The sequence below is a fragment of the Brachyistius frenatus genome, unplaced genomic scaffold, assembly GCF_029030835.1.
Source record: "Brachyistius frenatus isolate BFR_SWC_R1_liver_20210118 unplaced genomic scaffold, ASM2903083v1 Contig_17, whole genome shotgun sequence".
In the NCBI taxonomy this organism is placed as follows: Eukaryota; Metazoa; Chordata; class Actinopteri; family Embiotocidae; genus Brachyistius; species Brachyistius frenatus.
Window position 1 is genome coordinate 2,253,063 of NW_027210616.1, and position 17,877 is coordinate 2,270,939.

The 17,877-nt window shown below is 39.2% G+C and overlaps 4 protein-coding genes across 4 annotated transcripts; 2 read left to right on the top strand and 2 right to left on the bottom strand.

Moving 5' to 3' along the window:
- Positions 1 to 77: 77 nt before the first annotated feature.
- Positions 78 to 2,552, top strand: mcts1 (MCTS1 re-initiation and release factor). The gene is made up of 6 exons (XM_069694266.1): positions 78 to 277; positions 1,366 to 1,518; positions 1,625 to 1,722; positions 1,804 to 1,937; positions 2,104 to 2,171; positions 2,266 to 2,552. Exons 1-6 carry the CDS (start codon positions 267 to 269, stop codon positions 2,345 to 2,347), a joined length of 546 nt encoding a protein of 181 aa, XP_069550367.1. The 5' UTR covers positions 78 to 266; the 3' UTR covers positions 2,348 to 2,552.
- c1galt1c1 (C1GALT1-specific chaperone 1) lies at positions 1,602 to 6,125 on the bottom strand. Its single transcript, XM_069694265.1, has 2 exons — positions 6,030 to 6,125; positions 1,602 to 4,913 (listed from the first exon to the last, which is right to left on the bottom strand). Exon 2 carries the CDS (start codon positions 4,897 to 4,899, stop codon positions 3,946 to 3,948), a length of 954 nt encoding a protein of 317 aa, XP_069550366.1. The 5' UTR covers positions 4,900 to 4,913; positions 6,030 to 6,125; the 3' UTR covers positions 1,602 to 3,945.
- A 2,956-nt stretch (positions 6,126 to 9,081) lies between these two features.
- urp1 (urotensin-related peptide 1) lies at positions 9,082 to 11,577 on the top strand. The gene is made up of 5 exons (XM_069694154.1): positions 9,082 to 9,184; positions 9,483 to 9,617; positions 9,717 to 9,757; positions 10,239 to 10,344; positions 11,362 to 11,577. Exons 1-5 carry the CDS (start codon positions 9,082 to 9,084, stop codon positions 11,391 to 11,393), a joined length of 417 nt encoding a protein of 138 aa, XP_069550255.1. The 3' UTR covers positions 11,394 to 11,577.
- Positions 11,578 to 11,731: 154 nt separating this feature from the next.
- On the bottom strand, positions 11,732 to 17,534 carry clic2 (chloride intracellular channel 2). The gene is made up of 6 exons (XM_069694267.1): positions 17,225 to 17,534; positions 15,880 to 15,989; positions 15,203 to 15,328; positions 15,001 to 15,101; positions 14,071 to 14,252; positions 11,732 to 12,799 (listed from the first exon to the last, which is right to left on the bottom strand). Exons 1-6 carry the CDS (start codon positions 17,276 to 17,278, stop codon positions 12,638 to 12,640), a joined length of 735 nt encoding a protein of 244 aa, XP_069550368.1. The 5' UTR covers positions 17,279 to 17,534; the 3' UTR covers positions 11,732 to 12,637.
- Positions 17,535 to 17,877: the final 343 nt, after the last annotated feature.

Genomic DNA, 17,877 nt, shown 5'->3' on the forward strand with positions numbered 1-17,877 from the left:
TATTTCAGTTACGGAAGTTACCCCGGTGACAGAAGTTGACCTGCCGTGTTAGCCACACAACCGTCGCAAAATGACGCAACCCCCACACCGCTGGCCCTCCGCTGGCAATCAGGCGTGGAAGTGCTAACGCTTTACTCGGTAGATGAATTCCACATTTTGTGATTTTTTTTTTTTCTTCTCTTCTTGTTTACTCTTCCCGACCGGCCGCAACAAGTTCGGACGAGCTTTGACACCGTTGATAAACGTGGTAACGGCGACCAGCGAGGATGTTTAAAAAGTACGTCGGTGTTTTATTTCATTGTTGTAGTGTTAGGTAGCTCCGGCTAGGTGGCTAACAGATTAGCCATCGCGTCTGCGAGTTTGCAGGAGGCTGATTTTAACTTTACGAGACAAGCAGACACGAGTTATCGTACTTTGAGAGAGAGAGCCTTATTTTTATTGATATTATTAGAGCCCGGTGTGATAAGACTAAACTGCATGTTTGTATTACACACAATCCTGTTTGGGTCGGTTTTTATCCGGCAGTCAGGAAGCGGAATATTAAATGTAGAAATATCAAAACCTATTTAATTCCTTGTAAAATATGAGACACAATGTTTTTTTTTTTTTTACTTATGCCTCCCAAAACGCACGGGGGGGGGGGGGACATACTGGTTGGGATGAGCAGCCTCCATGAAGATGCCAAAGTACGGTGAAGGAACCAAAGGGTCCATTTTTAGATAAATGTTGGCATGATATTAGTCCAAAATACGTTTTTAAGTCATATAATTTTCTGGCCCTAACACAGCATCTTAGTCCCTCCTGGAAACTCGAGAAAACCCTGTAATCAATCATGTCCCCACGACAGAATATATGTCAAAAAAAAAAAAAATCTAGAAAAAGTCTAAATGAAATAACAATCAATAAAACAAAAATGTATTTAACATCTAGTTTTTGCCAAAGTAAAAACAAAAAGTTTCAGGAAATGATTTTGATATTTTAAAAAAAATTACCGAATTTTCAGAAATCAAGATCTGCAAGAGGTGAAAAATCTGCTTTAATTAAATATGGATTATATTAATATTTATTGAGGTGAACATAATGTTCATGGAGACAAATTTCGTTTTACTCTTGGATAGTTAAACATGCTCTGGGTTTATTTTAACTGGGAACATTAGTTAACAGGATGGTTAAAACAATACATGAAATGGATTGAGAGATGTTTACTGTTTTCTAAAACAAACATTTAACAAACAAACAAAAAAAAGGATAATTTCTGTTCAACGGAATTGCTAGTTTGACAATGTTTGCTCAACTAAAAAAAAAAATATGCAGGTACTAGCTTTTTTCCAGCGCTCTCACCATGTTTCTTGTTCTTTGTTTCAGATTCGATGAGAAGGAAAATGTTTCCAACTGCATCCAGTTGAAAACATCAGTGATCAAAGGCATCAAAAATCAGCTGTTGGAACAGTTTCCCGACATCGAGTCATGGCTCAACCACATAATGCCAAAAAAGGACCCTGTCAAAATAGTGAGATGGTAGGATTTGTCTGTTGATCTTTCTCAACAGTGTGTTTGTAGTGTGTGCTCTCTCCGACGGGGTTTATTTAACTTTTTTAAAAATTATTATTTTCTCTTCCTCCAGCCACGAACACATTGAAATCCTGACTGTGAATGGAGAGCTGCTGTTCTTCAGACAGAGAGAGGGACCGTTCTACCCAACCCTCAGACTGTTGCATAAATGTATGCGAGCTGTCCTAATGCCGACTGGTTTGACGGTTGTATTTTAATTAGCCCACACTGATATTTTTCTCCTCGTCATAGATCCTTTCATTCTTCCACACCAGCAAGTCGACAAAGGGGCCATTAAATTTGTTTTGAGTGGAGCGAACATCATGTGCCCCGGGCTGACGTCACCAGGCGCGAAACTCTACCCGGCTGAAGGCGACACGGTAGTTGTATCCTTTACGACATTGTTTGATCCCCATACAGTCAATAATACTTGTGAAATTGTCCCGTGGTCTAGATTTAAGCATTTGTCTTTCCAACATTGGAATGTTGAAAAATTGCAATGTTGAAAAGCCACCGTCTTTCCCTGAGTTTGTCTTTAATAAGTGGATGCAGGCCATAATGGCAGAGGGGAAACAACATGCACTTTGTGTTGGCGTAATGAAGATGTCTGCAGAAAGCATGTAAGACCTCAGTATATTTTACCAAAGCAAATCCCTCGAGGCTGCTTTTCCATTTGACATGTGATCTTAGACTGTCTTTGTGCTTTGCAAACAGAGAAAAAGTCAACAAGGGAATCGGCATCGAGAACGTTCACTATCTGAATGATGGCTTGTGGCACATGAAGACGTATAAGTGAAGATGTCAGCGTCTGCAACCCCTCCCCTCCCCCCCCAACCAACCAACCAACCAGAAAATGTGTGGATGGAGCTCTTGGCAGCGAGGCATGAGCTGCCAGTCAACTGTTTACACCTACAGACTTAGCTGTGTACCTGCTGAAGGCTTTGAATCAACCATCAATGTGCAAAAATAAAAGAAATATATTGCTTTAAGCCATAATCACAGTTGGTGTTTTGTGTAATTAAAGATACCCTTCGATTTATACGCACAAAATTATAAAGAGTTTAAATGTAGTTGGTGAGCATGTTGACATTGACGGAGAGAAGCAGGTCGGCTCACATTCCAGCTCTAGGACCTGTTTTACCTACTCTTAAATGCAAATAAATGTCTTTGACTGTAAAATCCTATGTCTTCAAGTGCCAGTTTATAAAGGTATACCAGATTGAAACTAATATAACAGTTATAATGATGCATGTTATAATGTTAAGTTTTGATTGAAGCTGTTTGAGAAGCATCAAATTACTGTATTATTCAGAGGTGCTCATATTTTTGTCCACCCCATTCATGACAACCAGGGTGATGTAATTGGTCCCTTATGCTCGATGGTGATAAATCACCTTTGTTATAATCTAACCTCATTTCAGAGGCACCAGGGCATCACTGAGAAACACAATCATGTCCTTATTTTCACCTGATGGCAGCTATTTAAGATCCAACACTGCACTCACGAGTTTGAACAACAATCTGGATAGAAAGAGAAAATGGTCAGAACGATAGAAAACAATCACAGGACTGTAAAAACATTTCCCCGTTCCACAAACCCGAGTTACACCGTTCAAAACCACAAACCAACATTAGGCTTATTCAGCAATAATTTTAATTACTTTCATTATCCAAAAGTCACTTTATCTGGTCACTTTGACGCCTGTGTGTTTTTCAAAATATCGGTAGAACCGAGACACTTTTTTTTCAATCTTTTTTGTGTGTCAGGAGAAATATACTTTACCCTTCCCAGTGAGGTATGTTGAATGTGTTTTGCTTTAAAAGGCCGATTCCCTCATATATGGAGATAACAAGCATAACACGGGAGGAAATGCAATTCATTTAGAGCTGAGCTGGGCCACGGTGTATCTGACTCAATACCGATTAGTGGTGCTTCAGGACCATCTTTAAATCAGAAGGGAGAAACTACAAGTTATTCATAATGAGATAAAGAGGGCCAAGCACTTAGAACAGCTAAGTCATTTTAGAAATTTGTTTCACTTCATAACAAATGCAGCCTTAAGATCAAAAAATGGCAGACATGTAAGATACACAACAATCCTACAAAAAACAAAACCTGCAGATAATCTAGTCTCATGTCGCATGTTTGATATATTTCCCTGCTCCAACTGAATTCTCAGGACGGCACACCCATCGGTTTTGTTTACCTACCCAACACAGGAATGAGGTGCTGATTGTGCCAAGTGCAAAAAGTACAAATATACATAAAATTGTTATTCCCATCCAGGATCCAGTTTTACAAACAGACTTAGAAAACCATCTGCCCAAAGTTAAGTTTGCCATCATAGAAGCAAAAACGTTTAAACAACATATCCAGCTTTAAGGAACGAGACTCTAATCATTGTCTGAACCTTCAGGAGGGTAAAATGTTAACGAGTCGTGAAAATCGTGGCCGTAAGGACGAAGTCTGTAAACTCCAAACATCATAACCTGCATCTGGTTGGGGGACATCCCGCTGAACGTGACCGCCATGTCAGAGCAGCAGCCCTCCACGACATTAGTGGGGTTTTCCTTCATGCTGTCTGTTATCAGGCTGTTGACACTCTTGCTGTTGAACAGGCCCTTTCCGTGTGCATCTTCCCCGTTCTCCGCAAACACGCCTGTGAATTTGAGGCACACGGCCAGCTGCTTGTCTTCACTCAGCTTCCACAGGGCACGTCCTCTCTCCGGACATTTCTCTTCATCCTTGAACACGTGCACCAGCCTTTTCAGAGCCTCAAAGCTCAGAACGATGCCGCTGTCGTACGCCACGTACTCGAGCTCCCCTGACTTCATAGCGTGGCCCAGGTAGAAGGGTTCTTTCGGATCCTTCGTGAGTACAAGATACTTGAGATTCTCGATGATGGCAAACGTGGTGGGCTGTGCCACAAAGAACCAGCGCAGGTCGCCGGCATTCTCGTAGGCATGCACGAGAGCCTTACGCAGCCTCGCCCAGTCATCTTTTTCGTTCAGGTCCACCGCCTCGAGCGCCTTGGAGGTCTCCGACGTGTAAAACACAGGCTTGTCACAGTGTTTGCTCCAGGTGTCCATAGCAGTAGCCCAGTAAACAATGTTCTTGGGTTGGACCATGATGATGCAATAGACCTGGACTTGATTGCTCAACTCCTGCACCTGACTGTCAGGGAGGTGTTTTAGCTCATCTTTACTCAGGGCCTTGACATGATGGTGGTGATGGTCTTCTGTCTCGGACTCAGTGCTGGGATTGAAACTACTCAGGAGCGACAGCACCAAGCAGAAGAAGCCTCCCATGACCATCCCCTTCATGAAAGAGCTTCCCTCAGACAACATGATGGCAACACACACTGGACAAGAGAGAAAATGTGGTACTGTAGGTTAAGAAATGTGAATAAATATATCATATTCAGAGCTGAGAAGATTTTCTGAACAAATTATTAGTATAGCTACAGCCATGAGCCATTTCTTTTTAACCAAAATTTTGAGGATTTTTTTGTCATTTGTGAATTTAAAAACTTTCAAAAACTTGTATTTTAAATTTTTTTTTATTATTATTATTTGACATTAACTTGAGCTTCAGCAGAGCAATCAGTAAGGAAAACAAACTTTAGTTGCAACCTTTGTGATGTTTGTAAAGAACGCCTAGTTGGCAAACAATGCACAAAATGTGACGAGAAAAGAAGCAGGTGACAGGAAGACCATTGTACAGACTGTCATGTCCTCATGTTTAGATTCGTGTAATTATCTCTTCATGGAAATTAGTGGAAGACGAGATGCCCATATTTGGCAGGGGGCGAGAGGGTCATCCTCCCACGAAAATGTTATGTTCTTCATCTAAATATATGTCATCTCACGTCATTTTTGTATCATTAATATGAACTTGATCTGTGTAAAACTTTCCAAAAATGTCGAAAAGGTACATTAAAGAAGAAATAAACAACATCCTAACAAGCTTAAAGACAAAAGTTGCTAAAGAAGTCTTATATAAGTACTATAACATACGAAAAGTCATGTAGGGGAAGTTTTGATGATCTCTACAATGACTTTTGCATTCATTCATCTTAGGTGGTCCCCAAAGCAGCTTGTGTACTGCACCTAAACATTATTTACTTTTTTTTTTTACTTTTTTTTTTTAAATCCCAAATTGTCAGGTTTATGTCGCGCAGCTTTTAGTTCCTGAGTGTAAATAAACACAACTCCGCGTGTTACTGTCAAAAGTGTTGAGAACAATTTCGCAGCTGACAGTTTTAATGAGGCCTCCCGGACATCCGTCGGTCCGAACAGGTGTCTTTTGCGTCCACCTGTAAAGTAGCAGCTGTAAGTAGCTAGCACTAACCTCAGGTAACTTTATAACACTGTACCTAGCTGTTAGCTTCCTGTCTTCATCATGTTACACTGCGCGGCTAACTCCGGAAATCTTGTTTAGCGACATAAATACGATAAATAAATCATATTTAACGCACCTGGCTGAGTTAGTGCTCCTTCGTTGCCTGTCTTTCAGCTCCCACTGTTCCTGTTTGGTCAGATTCCCTGACGTCCAGGACCTGTTCTTCTTCCTCTTCCGCCTATTCTTCTTCTTCTTCTTCTTCCTTCTTCTTCTTCTTCTTTTTCGAGGAATACTGGCAGCTATTAGCCCAGGTGTTGCAATACCGCCACCGTCCGGCGAGAGTAAAGCATTACCCAGGCCGTTTGTCTCTGCTGTTTTTTTTTTTTTTTTTAAAGAATTCTTTGCTGAAGCTGGAGACATTTCAAAGCGTCAAATGACCTTTACCTCCATGATGAGCGTCTTAGAAAGCGGTTCAATATTAATAATAGTACAACATAGTTGTGCTGCAACAATTAATTCGATTAATTAGGCCAGTTGATCCAGCAAAAAAAATATTGCCAATTGTTTTAATAATTTTTCTTATCATTTGGGTCATTTTGTTATTGAAATATTAAAAACTTCTGATTCCAGCTTCTTAAATGTGATCATTTTCTAGTTCCTTTGGTCCTCCATGCATATCGAACTGCGTAGCTTTTGGTTGTTGACTGTTGTTTAGGACTTTTTGGGTTGCACCTTGGGCATTGAGAAACAACGGTCAACATTTTTCATCATGTTCTGACATTTTGAGGAGAAAACAGTTAATTGAAAAAAATAATCAACAGATTATTCAATGGTGAAAGTAATCGGTAATTGCATCCTTGGGACATAGTAATTGTACTTATTCACCGCTTAGTTGCTTGACTATTATCTTAAGGTTTTGATTTATTTATGTTTCTTCTATCAGGATATCAGGGTTAACTGTATTACACAATTTTAAAAGTAACTCGTAACTAAAGCTGTCAGACAAATGTAGTGTAGTGAAAAGTGGAGGTATAAAGTTGCATAAGATGGAAATAGAAAAGTGAAGTGCAGGTACCTTACATATAGCTTTATCTTGCACCACCCTGTATATATCACTAATTCAAAGGAGAAAAATAAAAGATTAAGCATGATTTTGCTTACTGTGTTTGGTTTGCTCGTTCCATCCAGAAGGTGACGACAACGCAACACGATTTCTCTTCAGACTGAAATGGTTTGTGTGAAATATTGATAGATGATGACAATGATAAAATAAGAAATCCATTTCAGTGACTGAATGTTCAGACACACTGTAATCTGCTATACTTAACTTATAATAATTAGTAATATCATTGTGTAATTATTTATCAGCAGTAAATCTGTTCCTTAACGGCATTATCAGAGCCGCTGAAAGTAGTGCACATGCGTTATAATTCATACGCTGTGATGTGTACTGTGAGTTGTTCAAGGCTGATGCGTCATGTGACGAGTGGTACCTGATCTTATTGTAAACAAATTGCAGAAACAATTGCAGCATAAATTTATCTTACCGTAGTGCATATTTGTTACAGTTTCAGTATGTTAGATTGAATTTGGACACACTTCCACAGAAGCCTTCAGACAAACATCATAAAGCAGATAGATTCAGCAGAAAGTGTCTGCTTGAATTTAATGATTGGGAAAACACAAAAAGGTTGTGTCTGTCATGTGTAATATTTTTCAAATTTTGCTTGTAATGGAGTATTTTTATACTGCTGTATTAACTTGAAATTCTCCATTGCATGTCACTGTGTCTTTACTCTTTCAGAATTTGTCCATTTGTTTGAATGACCTAAAAACTAAACTCTGCCCTGTCTGTGCCTGTTTTCTTTGACTGCTCAGCAGCCAAATGCATCAAATGTTGTTGTTTTCAGCAGCAATCTCAGACGGGGAGACAATAAATCACCTGATACTAGGTACGCTCATCTGAAGAGCATTAGTGACCTTTCAGTTTGACAAAAAGCCCTGCGGCCCAAAGCCTCCTTTAGCAGCTGAAAACTTGGTTTTATTCTTTTTAAGGTTTTTGAAACAGTTAGGTTTGACTTTGTTCTTATATTTTAAGGCTCAATGAATAGGAAAAAATATATTAACAATTAAAGAAAAACACCATTGGACACTTTCTTTACAATTTCTTCTTCAAAAAATGCAATGTGTCAAACTTAGATTGTCTCTTCATCAGGAATAGAGAAATGTGGACATAGTATAGAGTCATAGTCAGGGTTTGGAAAAATGTTTCTCTGAAAGCATCAGGATCTGACCTATGTGTATCTCCTTGGCTGTTTGTCTGGAACATTCGCTTCAGTCAAACCTTTGCACCGCTCTGCACATTTGTATGTTTTACTTAATATGATTTCGTGGCATAGATTTAGGGATGTCAGTCTGTCACCCTGTTTGATCCATCACTTCCATTGAAAATGAAATATTTCAACAACTTTTTAATGAATTGACGTGATATTTGGTAAAGATCTGCATGGTGCCCAAATGATGAATCCTCCTGACATTGGAGATTTTCTGACTTGTCCTGTAGTGCCACCAGAGGGTTTACATTTTTAGTTTGCAGTAAAACAGCTATGGGCCATGATGAAATTTGGTTCAGATATAAAGTTGTATAAAATGGAATTACTCACAGTCTGTTGTCCACACAGACAAAAAGCACAGGAACAAAGCATATTTACTATACAACCCATGACTAACAAAACATATAACGTATTCACCACAGTGTGACCTCCAGTCATAACCGATGGCCTCAGAAATGTTAGTCATCCGACATGAAATGAGACCTGCAGTGACACTCTTCCACTGGCTCTGTGATCTCAGACATGAGCGATGGCACGTTTGAACAACCCATCACACAGAAATGGTGTCAAACACAAACCATCAGGGCTCCTCTGGACAGCCGCTGATTACTGCTGCAGAGTAAACATTTGTTTGGCTGCTCTGTACAAGCACAGATAGGCCTCGGCTAAATTGACAGGGTCTCCTAAATTGTGTCTATGACGCCTGATCCATCGCGTCAAAACCATTAAGAAAGAGACTGGGTGTGATGATAATGTATTGATCAGATCGTGATGGATGGCCGCTGAGGATATATAAGTGAAACTCTCGGCCGAGTTGAGGAATAGTCTAAATCTGGTGGTCATCGTGGAGACACCATGCTGTCTGTAGCTCTGCTTTACCTCGTAGCTGTGATTTGTTCTGCAACATGGACGCATGCTCTGCCCCTGTACCCCGAGCCCAACCTGGAGCCACAGGCAGGTGAGATTCTTTTTAGACTGTTTTCTGCTTTCAATATCACTTTTCTTTAATCTTATTTAGTGTTAAAATACTTTGGATAGATTTTACATTTCAGAACTTTGCTCCGCGCCGCAGTTTAGCATGTTTTCAATTTCAAGCTGTGCCAGACAACATAAACTCAACCAAATTATGTTCATATTATTGATAAATATCCTTTAAATGGATCAATTTTGATCATAATCTCAGTATATTCTCTTGAAAACTGCTTTTTGCCATTCAAAATCCAAAACTAAAAGAGAAAGTTGTTTCATCTTGACAGATTTCATTCAGAAATTAGTCTCAGAAGTGGAGAGTGGAGCCAACGTCGCTGCTGAGGGGGAGCAGAGAGAGGCGAGTAATCTGTATCCTCTACTGATGCAGCCGCACAATGGAGCGAGAGACTCCTGGAATAAAGGTAAAAACTACATGAATCACTTACAGCACAAAAACAAATCAGTCAAATGTGACGGTAATAATAACCTTGTTTCCATTCTGATTGAATGTTTTTCTTCAGGGGCCAAAGATTCAGAGCAACAGGATAGATTTGCAAACATGGTAAGGCTGACGATCAACGTCTCTGTACATTATCTCAACAAAGAAATAATGTATCACTATACTGTATTAAAAAAGTATAAATCTTTTCAAAGTAAGAAGTTCATAAAAGAACAGACAAAAAAGAAAACATTAAAATAGGAGGTATGACTGGGACAATAAGAAGCTAAAAGTGTCATTAATGAAGAATCGCATGTTTATAAAAATGTGTTTTTAGTGGAAATTAAAGGAAGTCAATGAGGTCATAAGATTAAGCTTCTCCTTTAGTTTTATGATCAGGGGGCTTAATAGCAAAATCTAATTGCAGGATTGAAGTTCAGGTACATTTAGGCCAAAAAGTTCATAAATATGTGATTGATTTCGGAGTAGTACCTTAAAATCACCTGAGAGTTGATTTGTAACAGTTAAAACTCAGACTGCAGCATCCTGTTGTGCACATGGACGAACCATCTGCATCTACCGTCATCGTGTTGCTCGTTTTTAGGTGGATGACTTCAAAGAGGTCGTCCTGAAGCTGGCAGCGGCCGACAAGCTTCGTTCTCAGGGTTTTGTCAGATCAGAGCAGACCCTGCCAAAAACAAACAAAAGAGGTGAGAGACTCTGATTATTTTCTGTCAAGCACATTTCACACCTGCTCAACCAGCAGTTCAGATCACATTACAGTGTCGTGACATGATACCTGAGCTGATGTTATCATGATGAAGTGTTCTAATCAAAAGGATGTTTCACTTCGGCTTGTGCCATTTAAAGTGCAGACAGATTACTTAAATCTGAACAGCCAGAGAGGGAAGCAGAAAGTAGAAGTCTTGTAACTGATATTGACATCTTTCTTAAGGAGAAATAAATGTACGGCTATAAACCTCTGCAGAAGAATAAGAAAACGGTGCCTCATTTTAAATTCTTTTAATGTGTGAAGACTTCGCTTATGAGCTACAGACTTTAATTCATCCCACAGTTTGGCATTTATAAAAACATTAACATTTAACAACGAGTGTAATGCAGCTGCAAGCTAATATAAGCATATAAGCAAAAGCATTTAAAAATTTTTTTAATATGTAGTTCTATAATTTTAATGTTAGCTTCTCCTGTGAAGTGTGTTTTATTATACTGTCATTGTTACACATCAGCCTCAAATTATTATTGCTATGGTTGTTAATTAATAACTTAAGAAATATATCTGTTTACAATGATATCATAATGTGTGCCGCAAACTAAAAACACACCTCTTCTGACTTTACATTGAATAGTAGCACTTAAAATGGCACTTACTCATAGCACTTTCAAGTTTGGCTATCTTGAAGAAAATTGCACTTTCTTGATTGTTGTTGTTCTGAATTTGTACCCTCATGGTTGAAATGCACTTATTGTAAGTCGCTTTGGATAAAAGCGTCAGCTAAATGAAATGTAATGTGAAAGCCTGTCCTTGGAGCTATGCTTTCGAAAAACAAGGAGAAGCCTGTATGCACGTTATAAACATAATATAAACACTTAAATACAGAGAAACAGATCAATAATATTAGGAAAATATCAAAGGAAATATTAGGTTTAATAGCTTCAAGGACTTCATTGTAAAAAGTGTTTGACTTCTCTCTCTGATGTCCTGACAGCATGTTTCTGGAAATACTGTGTGACCAACTAAAGCACAGCAGCAGGACATTTGGTGGGATGTTAGTGTGGCACCGTTGGAAACTCTCACTCTCCATCGTCATTTTTGTTTCCCATCAAACTGCATATTTATCGTCTATACTGGATCAACAGAAGATATATTTTTGAAGCTGTAAAATGGTCTTTTTTTGTGGCTGAAAATAAACTTGAATGTTAGAAATGCCATCGAAGTGATTTGGTTTTAGTTGTGATATTTCAAAGTATCTATGTTTATAATGTTTACTGCATGAGACGTAAAGAAAGATCGATGCAATTCAGGATTAAGAACAGACACATGCACATAAACCACATAAAAATCCAGATTATGGTAAATAAATTTGATTTTGTTTATTAGTGTGACAGTGGGACAACCAAACTCGACTTGTGTATGGTAAGATACAGGAGAGTATTTCATAGTTTGCATAAAAATTAACTGTTTACACTATCACCATCATACATACTCTAATGTTGGTGTTTTGATTTGAAAAAGCATGGGAAAATATCTGTATTTACACTATAAACAAAAACTTCTGCTAATAATAACAATCAACAATCAATTGCACATTTGGCCTTTTCTTTTGTCTGTGAGTCACTTTACACTCAGTGTCCACTTTATTGTGTGCTGTACTGCAGTTCTACACAATTGTTGTGACATAAAGTCTACTTATATGATGTCTATAATGTTCAGATTTTGCTGATGATGAGATATATTAATTCTGTTATACCCTGTACGTTTTTCCAGTGAGGACATAGTAATTCCACTGGACTGCATCATATTCATACGTGTTTCTAATATTCTGACACTCTCAAAGACAAAAATCCCTTCTCACTATAAGAAAGTCCAGTGCAACTCTGCTTTTAACGATGACTTGTAAATAATAAACATATATGGTAATTTAACTGACATATTTTTGACAATGTCACAAAAACCTGAACATTATGAGCTTTTTAAAGCCAGATGTTATTGGTGAGGCTGTTGTATTAGACTTCATTAGATTGTACAGGTGTACCTAATAAAGTGGCCACGGAGTGTAGATGAACAGTCAGTACATACAACCAATAAAGCATTTTACTTTGTCATGTCCCCGAGTCCGACTGCAACCTCACCTCAAGGTTTTTAAGGTGGAATAAATTGTCGGGGTTGTTGACTCAGTTAATTCTTGTGTGTAGCGCCCCCTACAGATCACCATAATTACACTTGATAAATACAGGAAATCATTATATAGACAGAATGAAAATTTAGCTCCTCCTGTTGGCCACGCTGACGTAAGCCTTCTCAATCTCAATGTTGGCTGGACATGTCTGTTTGAATTCCTCTCTCTCGTAGGCGTTTTGAAGGTATCTCCACACGCCTGTGAAATGAGCAGGAATGTCGAGGTCACAGTATTTCTTGGCAGCGACCTGAAATAAACGCAAAGGAAAATCAAAACTGGGCATTTTGAGAAACACAGATTTCACCAGGTAGCCTACGTAAAGATCAGAGGTGAAAGAAGCCCTGACATCAATTAACTGAGTAAAAGAACCAATAAAGGAATGTAATTACAAGTCAGAGTAAAATGTCAATAAATATGACTTTATATTACATACTGTTTAATGCATTGTACATCCATACAACAAATTTATGCTCATTATAGGCCTGTAAAATCCTGATATGTGAACTAACTAGTTACTACGGCGGTCAAATAACTGCATTGGATTAAAACAAATTATAATATTTCTCTGATATAAACACCACAAAACTTAAGTAAACTGTAAATATACTCCTGCAAGTCAGAGTCCTGCATTGAAACTCATCAAAGTGTACATATAATCAAAAGTAAGAATGCAGAAAATTGCTCTCGTGACTGAGATATTATTTCATGTATTTATGTATTTTATGTTACATTACATTTATGTTACATTATTACATTTCTATTCCAGATGCATTGACGTGTTAACAGCATGTCACTGGTTTATCTGGCCGAGGAAGAGCTTGTTCGAATGGTTTTATTTATACTTTGGTTGTGAAATCCGGTGGTTTCCAGCCAAGGTGTCGGGCTTCTTCAAGGAGTTTCAAGATAAATTCAAAGGGTTGTGAGTTGATTAATAGTGTAGGAAAAAAGAAGTCAAGTTCTGCTACAAAAATTCCTTTTTAGACTTTACTCCAGTCATTGCTTTGTTGGGGAAATGTTGGAGAATTGTGTCTCTTTGGGCCTTTATATGTTTAAATGAAACCATGTGAGAATTTAGAGATGAAAGCTCTCTGGAGTGGAACTGCTTACACCTCAGAAATCAAAGAGGTTGTAAACCACTGGTTTAATCTGTAATATTGCATTATATTTTCTTCGTTTAACATTATTAGCATGTAAAATCTTAATTAGAGATGTAATGCAGATGTAATGAGATTTAATGGTTCATTATACGTCGTGGAGTCTGTAGCTGTAAAACATTTCTCTCTGAAACATCTGAAATGTGGCGATTATCTCAAAACTTAAGTAAAAGTACTTGGTATTTTACACTACTGCTAAATATTCACGCCCCTCAACAGCTAAGTGATGACATTTTTCACAGGTCTTCTTTTAATCCAGTTTAGATGATCATGTGATTGATTTTTTTACCTCCTACCTCTGAGCACACATCCTAATTTTCAGGCCGCTCGTACAACTAAAACAACAATAACACGACTGTCTCACCCTGATAACATGCAGTTTGGGCAGCAGGTTGCAGTCAGCTAAGGTGAGGCGGTTGCCGTCCAGAAACTTCCTCTCGGAGACGGTGACGGTTTCTGTTGAGTTGTGGTTGATCTCCTCGGGGAGTGGGGAGTTCAGGTAGTCGTCCAGACGCTTAAACTCCTGCAGCAGTTTTTTCTTCTGGCCTGGAGAGTCAGAAACACAAAGACATCTTATACTTTATTCTCTAAGTAACAGTGTTGATGTACCTTATGGTGATAAGGTAAATGAACTTAAATACAGTTTTGAGGTACTTGTACTTAACCTGAGTGCTTCCATTTATACATTTTATACAGTGCTTTTTTCACTCACTGACTTATAAGATATAATGGTTTGCAATAGTTTAACCATACAGAATATAGTGTAGGTAAAGATTAATTTCATCTCAACCAGCTGCTACATAAAATACTTCATGATGTATCACTATTAATAATCTAATAATGTAATATGTAGGTTATAATTGAAGTACTTGTACTTTTGATCAGTGTTGGAATGAATATTCAGATCCGTCAGTGAAGTAAAAGTATTAATATCGTAGTTTAAATTTCAAAATAAAATTACATACTTTACAGAGCGGTACTCATTGTTCAAATATCACATCACTAAGTCATAACTGTTGAAACAGTAACATGTAAGCAGCATTTCAGTTTAATGGTTGACAAGCTAATTTGAATTACTTTATATACTACTGCTTCATCTCTCTTTAGAGGTGGATCACACAGGATAAAATCTAAATCTACACAGTAACTATCGCTCCTACATAAATTTACTGAATAAAGTTGCATATACTGGACATATTTAACTAAAGTTAAACAAAAACCGCGACATCGTATTAATGGGCAGGTATTTTATGAGCTGTTACGTGATTCATAGATTAAAGGAAACCAAACTTACAGGCGTTATTCGGGCTGTTCTTGATGAAAGCAGAGAACCTTGCGAAAATGTCAGCACCCACGTCAAAGGACTCATTGTTCAGCGGGCTGAGATGAGGGTACCTGCGGGGGAGAGAAGAAAGGAGAAGCCTGGGAGTACACTTGTTCGGTGAGAGTATATCACACTTCAATGGTATGTGTGTAATGGTTAAGCGCAGCAGTACCTGGGAGGGCCCAGTGTTTGTTCAAGAAATTCCTCGATTCTGATGAAGTCTGTTTTGAGGGTGCCGTTGTAGAGGAGGAAAGGAGGATTGGTGCCAGGAGCGAGGTCCTTCAGCTCAGCTGGCTTCCTGCAGAGGACACAGAGAAAGGAAGACATGGAGGGAGAGAGTTTGTCTTACGTCTGTTCAATGCTGCATTTAGACTGTCAGAACTGAGAACGTGTCGGTGAAAAACAAACGTGGTGCCTCTGGATGAAGGATTTCAACTCTGGCTGTTGGTTCAGTTATGAAAATACACATTGCTGGGAGTGGCCGCCTGTTCAAAAGGCCTGTTGTGTGTGTTCTGAATCACTCAACTATCAGCATCCTTTCAAAGTTTCCTGATCTTATTTGCTTGTCGGCAATGACCCTGAGAAATTCACACAATAAAGCCTCAATTAAAGAAAGTGTTGGTTGGAGGGTGACACAGAGCTCCTTGTACACTTTGGCTTTTGTGGTCTCCTCCCTCCAACTTCTGCACAACAGAATCCGCAACACAGCTATTGACGAGTGAGAAGTGGTTTGGATTACAGAAAACAACTTCTCAATTTCTCTCTGGTTTGTGTCTTAATGCCGTTCTGTGTGAAAGTCCCCACGACCAGATGCTCAGGAAGTGTGTTTGCCAGTGGAGGGGTGCTTACTTCCTCATATCAACAGTGGTCACTGTGAACTTGACTCCTTTCAGCCACAGTACCATGAAGAGCCTCTGGCAGAAGGGGCAGTTCCCCACGTTCTCGCCGTCATGTCCAGCCTGAAAAACACAAGAGACAGGGTTAAAAATGCAGTTTTATGAGTCGCAAATGTTTCATCTCCTCTGCTGTTTAAAAAGTGTTTTTGGAAGTGAAAGGCGTGTTTGGGATATTTCCTCTGTGTGGGGGGGAAAGCAGCTCAGTGTGTTGTGGCGGAAAAGAACAGACGTCACATTTGGTCTTCTCCTCCAGCCACCTCAAACCCCGACAACACCGTCTAGTTAAAGCCCCACTTATCATCAGCATATTAGTGTTAATGCAATAATGGGCCATTTTTTGGAAATGATTTGCTTTCTTGACAAGACTTGGATGAGAAAAATGATCAAACTCTCATGCGTGTCTGGCAAATAGGAATAAAGGCAGCAGCTGGTCAGCTTAGCGTCGCACAAAGACTTAAAACAATGAGAAACAGCTGTGAAAGGTGAAAAGGTAACTAGGATCTCTAAAGTTCATTATGTTGAACCTTTTTCAATCTGTACCAACAGTAAGGAGTACAAATTATCATTTGTTGTTCTACGAGCATTAATGTGCCAAGTTGTAAATGCACAGTGATTTTTTTGGAGTCGTGTCATCCCTGTAAAACCACAATTTATCATTTTACACGTTTGTACAGATTAAATATATAAGATAGACATGTTAATAAGTGAGCTTCAGAGGCCTCAAGTCTTTATTCTAAGGTAAGCTGGCTGCTGGCTCCAGCTACATCAAATACACTTTTTTTTTGTACAGGAGCAGTACTAGAAGAAAGAAATCCTGATGCATGATTCAGAATTATGTGTTAAAGTGACTATTTGATACAGATGACGACATCTGAACGTGGGTGTAGGTAAAGTGGGTGTGCCTGGTTGGGGCTGGAGGCTTGTCACCCTCCACGCGCCTCGCTCCTTCTGGGTGTGCCATGATAAGGTGGACTGTCTGCCTGTGGCCAGACTTCACTGATAACAACCTGCTGTGACCCGCAGCAGGGACACAAACACCTCTACATCTGCAGGACATCTGGAGGTGGCACCAATCAAGAGGAGAGTTGTCCTCTGATTGATGTTCCTCATAAGGCAACATGTGTAGATCTCTGCTCTTTGACAGTAACGAGGACTGTGTGACTGCCTGCACGTTTTCCCTCAGAAGGAGAGGATATAAAACAGGCAAACTGGGAGACCTTTCATGTTTAACACAGCACATTGTTTTGACAATGAATCCAGGTGTAAGTTATAAGTGAAACTGAAAAGACATGACAGACCTTAATGAACAACTCAATGCTTGGATCCTTGTCCGAGTTCTGCCGAAGTGCCATGTTGACCCCAAAAAACTTTGTATTCACTTTTTAAAAGTCCAAGTTGTTGCTCCAGCCAAAGCTTCTCCTTCAGTCAGTGGTTTTGTGCTCCCCAAAAATCCACAAAGCAGGAGAGAAAAAGCTAATAACAGAGCCCTTGAGAAAATGCTGCTCTGGTTTCCAAGTGTGTTTTTGTGGTCAGGGGTGTCAGGAGAGAGACTCACACCTCACGGCTGCCACTGTTAGTCTGAGGGCTCCTTGGAGGCTATCGCTCTGAGCATACTTTACAAGTCAGGGGAGGGGGAGGATCCAGAGATGGGTGGAGTACATGCTCTTATATACCCAGAGCCAAACTCTGAGGGGAGAGCTTAAAATAGGTCCATCTGGATATTGCAATATACAGGAAATGATAACACACGGTGACTCAAAACACACAAATTCGGACTAATTCGAACCGTCATATTCCAACACTAAGAAATTCAGGAAAAGGGCTGAAGACATGTATGCACACGTACTGTGTACATACATGTCTTACTCTGTGTTGACAGACAGCAGGAGACAAAAGTCTAATTTTATTACAGAATATTAGTCAATGTTTTTGCTGTGATTACAGGAATATA

What these genes read in the sequence shown, in the direction of transcription:
- mcts1 (XM_069694266.1), top strand. An exon ending in CCTGTCAAAATAGTGAGATG is followed by an intron (nt 1,519 to 1,624) that starts GTAGGATTTGTC and finishes CTCTTCCTCCAG; the next exon opens with CCACGAACACATTGAAATCC. An exon ending in CTGAAGGCGACACGGTAGTT is followed by an intron (nt 1,938 to 2,103) that starts GTATCCTTTACG and finishes AAGTGGATGCAG; the next exon opens with GCCATAATGGCAGAGGGGAA.
- c1galt1c1 (XM_069694265.1), bottom strand. Translation starts at nt 4,899, where the DNA reads ATGTTGTCTGAGGGAAGCTCTTTCATGAAGGGGATGGTCATGGGAGGC.
- urp1 (XM_069694154.1), top strand. Translation starts at nt 9,082, where the DNA reads ATGCTGTCTGTAGCTCTGCTTTACCTCGTAGCTGTGATTTGTTCTGCA. An exon ending in CAACCTGGAGCCACAGGCAG is followed by an intron (nt 9,185 to 9,482) that starts GTGAGATTCTTT and finishes TCATCTTGACAG; the next exon opens with ATTTCATTCAGAAATTAGTC. An exon ending in AGGATAGATTTGCAAACATG is followed by an intron (nt 9,758 to 10,238) that starts GTAAGGCTGACG and finishes GCTCGTTTTTAG; the next exon opens with GTGGATGACTTCAAAGAGGT.
- clic2 (XM_069694267.1), bottom strand. Translation starts at nt 17,278, where the DNA reads ATGGCACTTCGGCAGAACTCGGACAAGGATCCAAGCATTGAGTTGTTC. An exon ending in ACCACTGTTGATATGAGGAA is followed by an intron (nt 15,329 to 15,879) that starts GTAAGCACCCCT and finishes TGTCCTCTGCAG; the next exon opens with GAAGCCAGCTGAGCTGAAGG. An exon ending in GAACAGCCCGAATAACGCCT is followed by an intron (nt 14,253 to 15,000) that starts GTAAGTTTGGTT and finishes CTGACTCTCCAG; the next exon opens with GCCAGAAGAAAAAACTGCTG.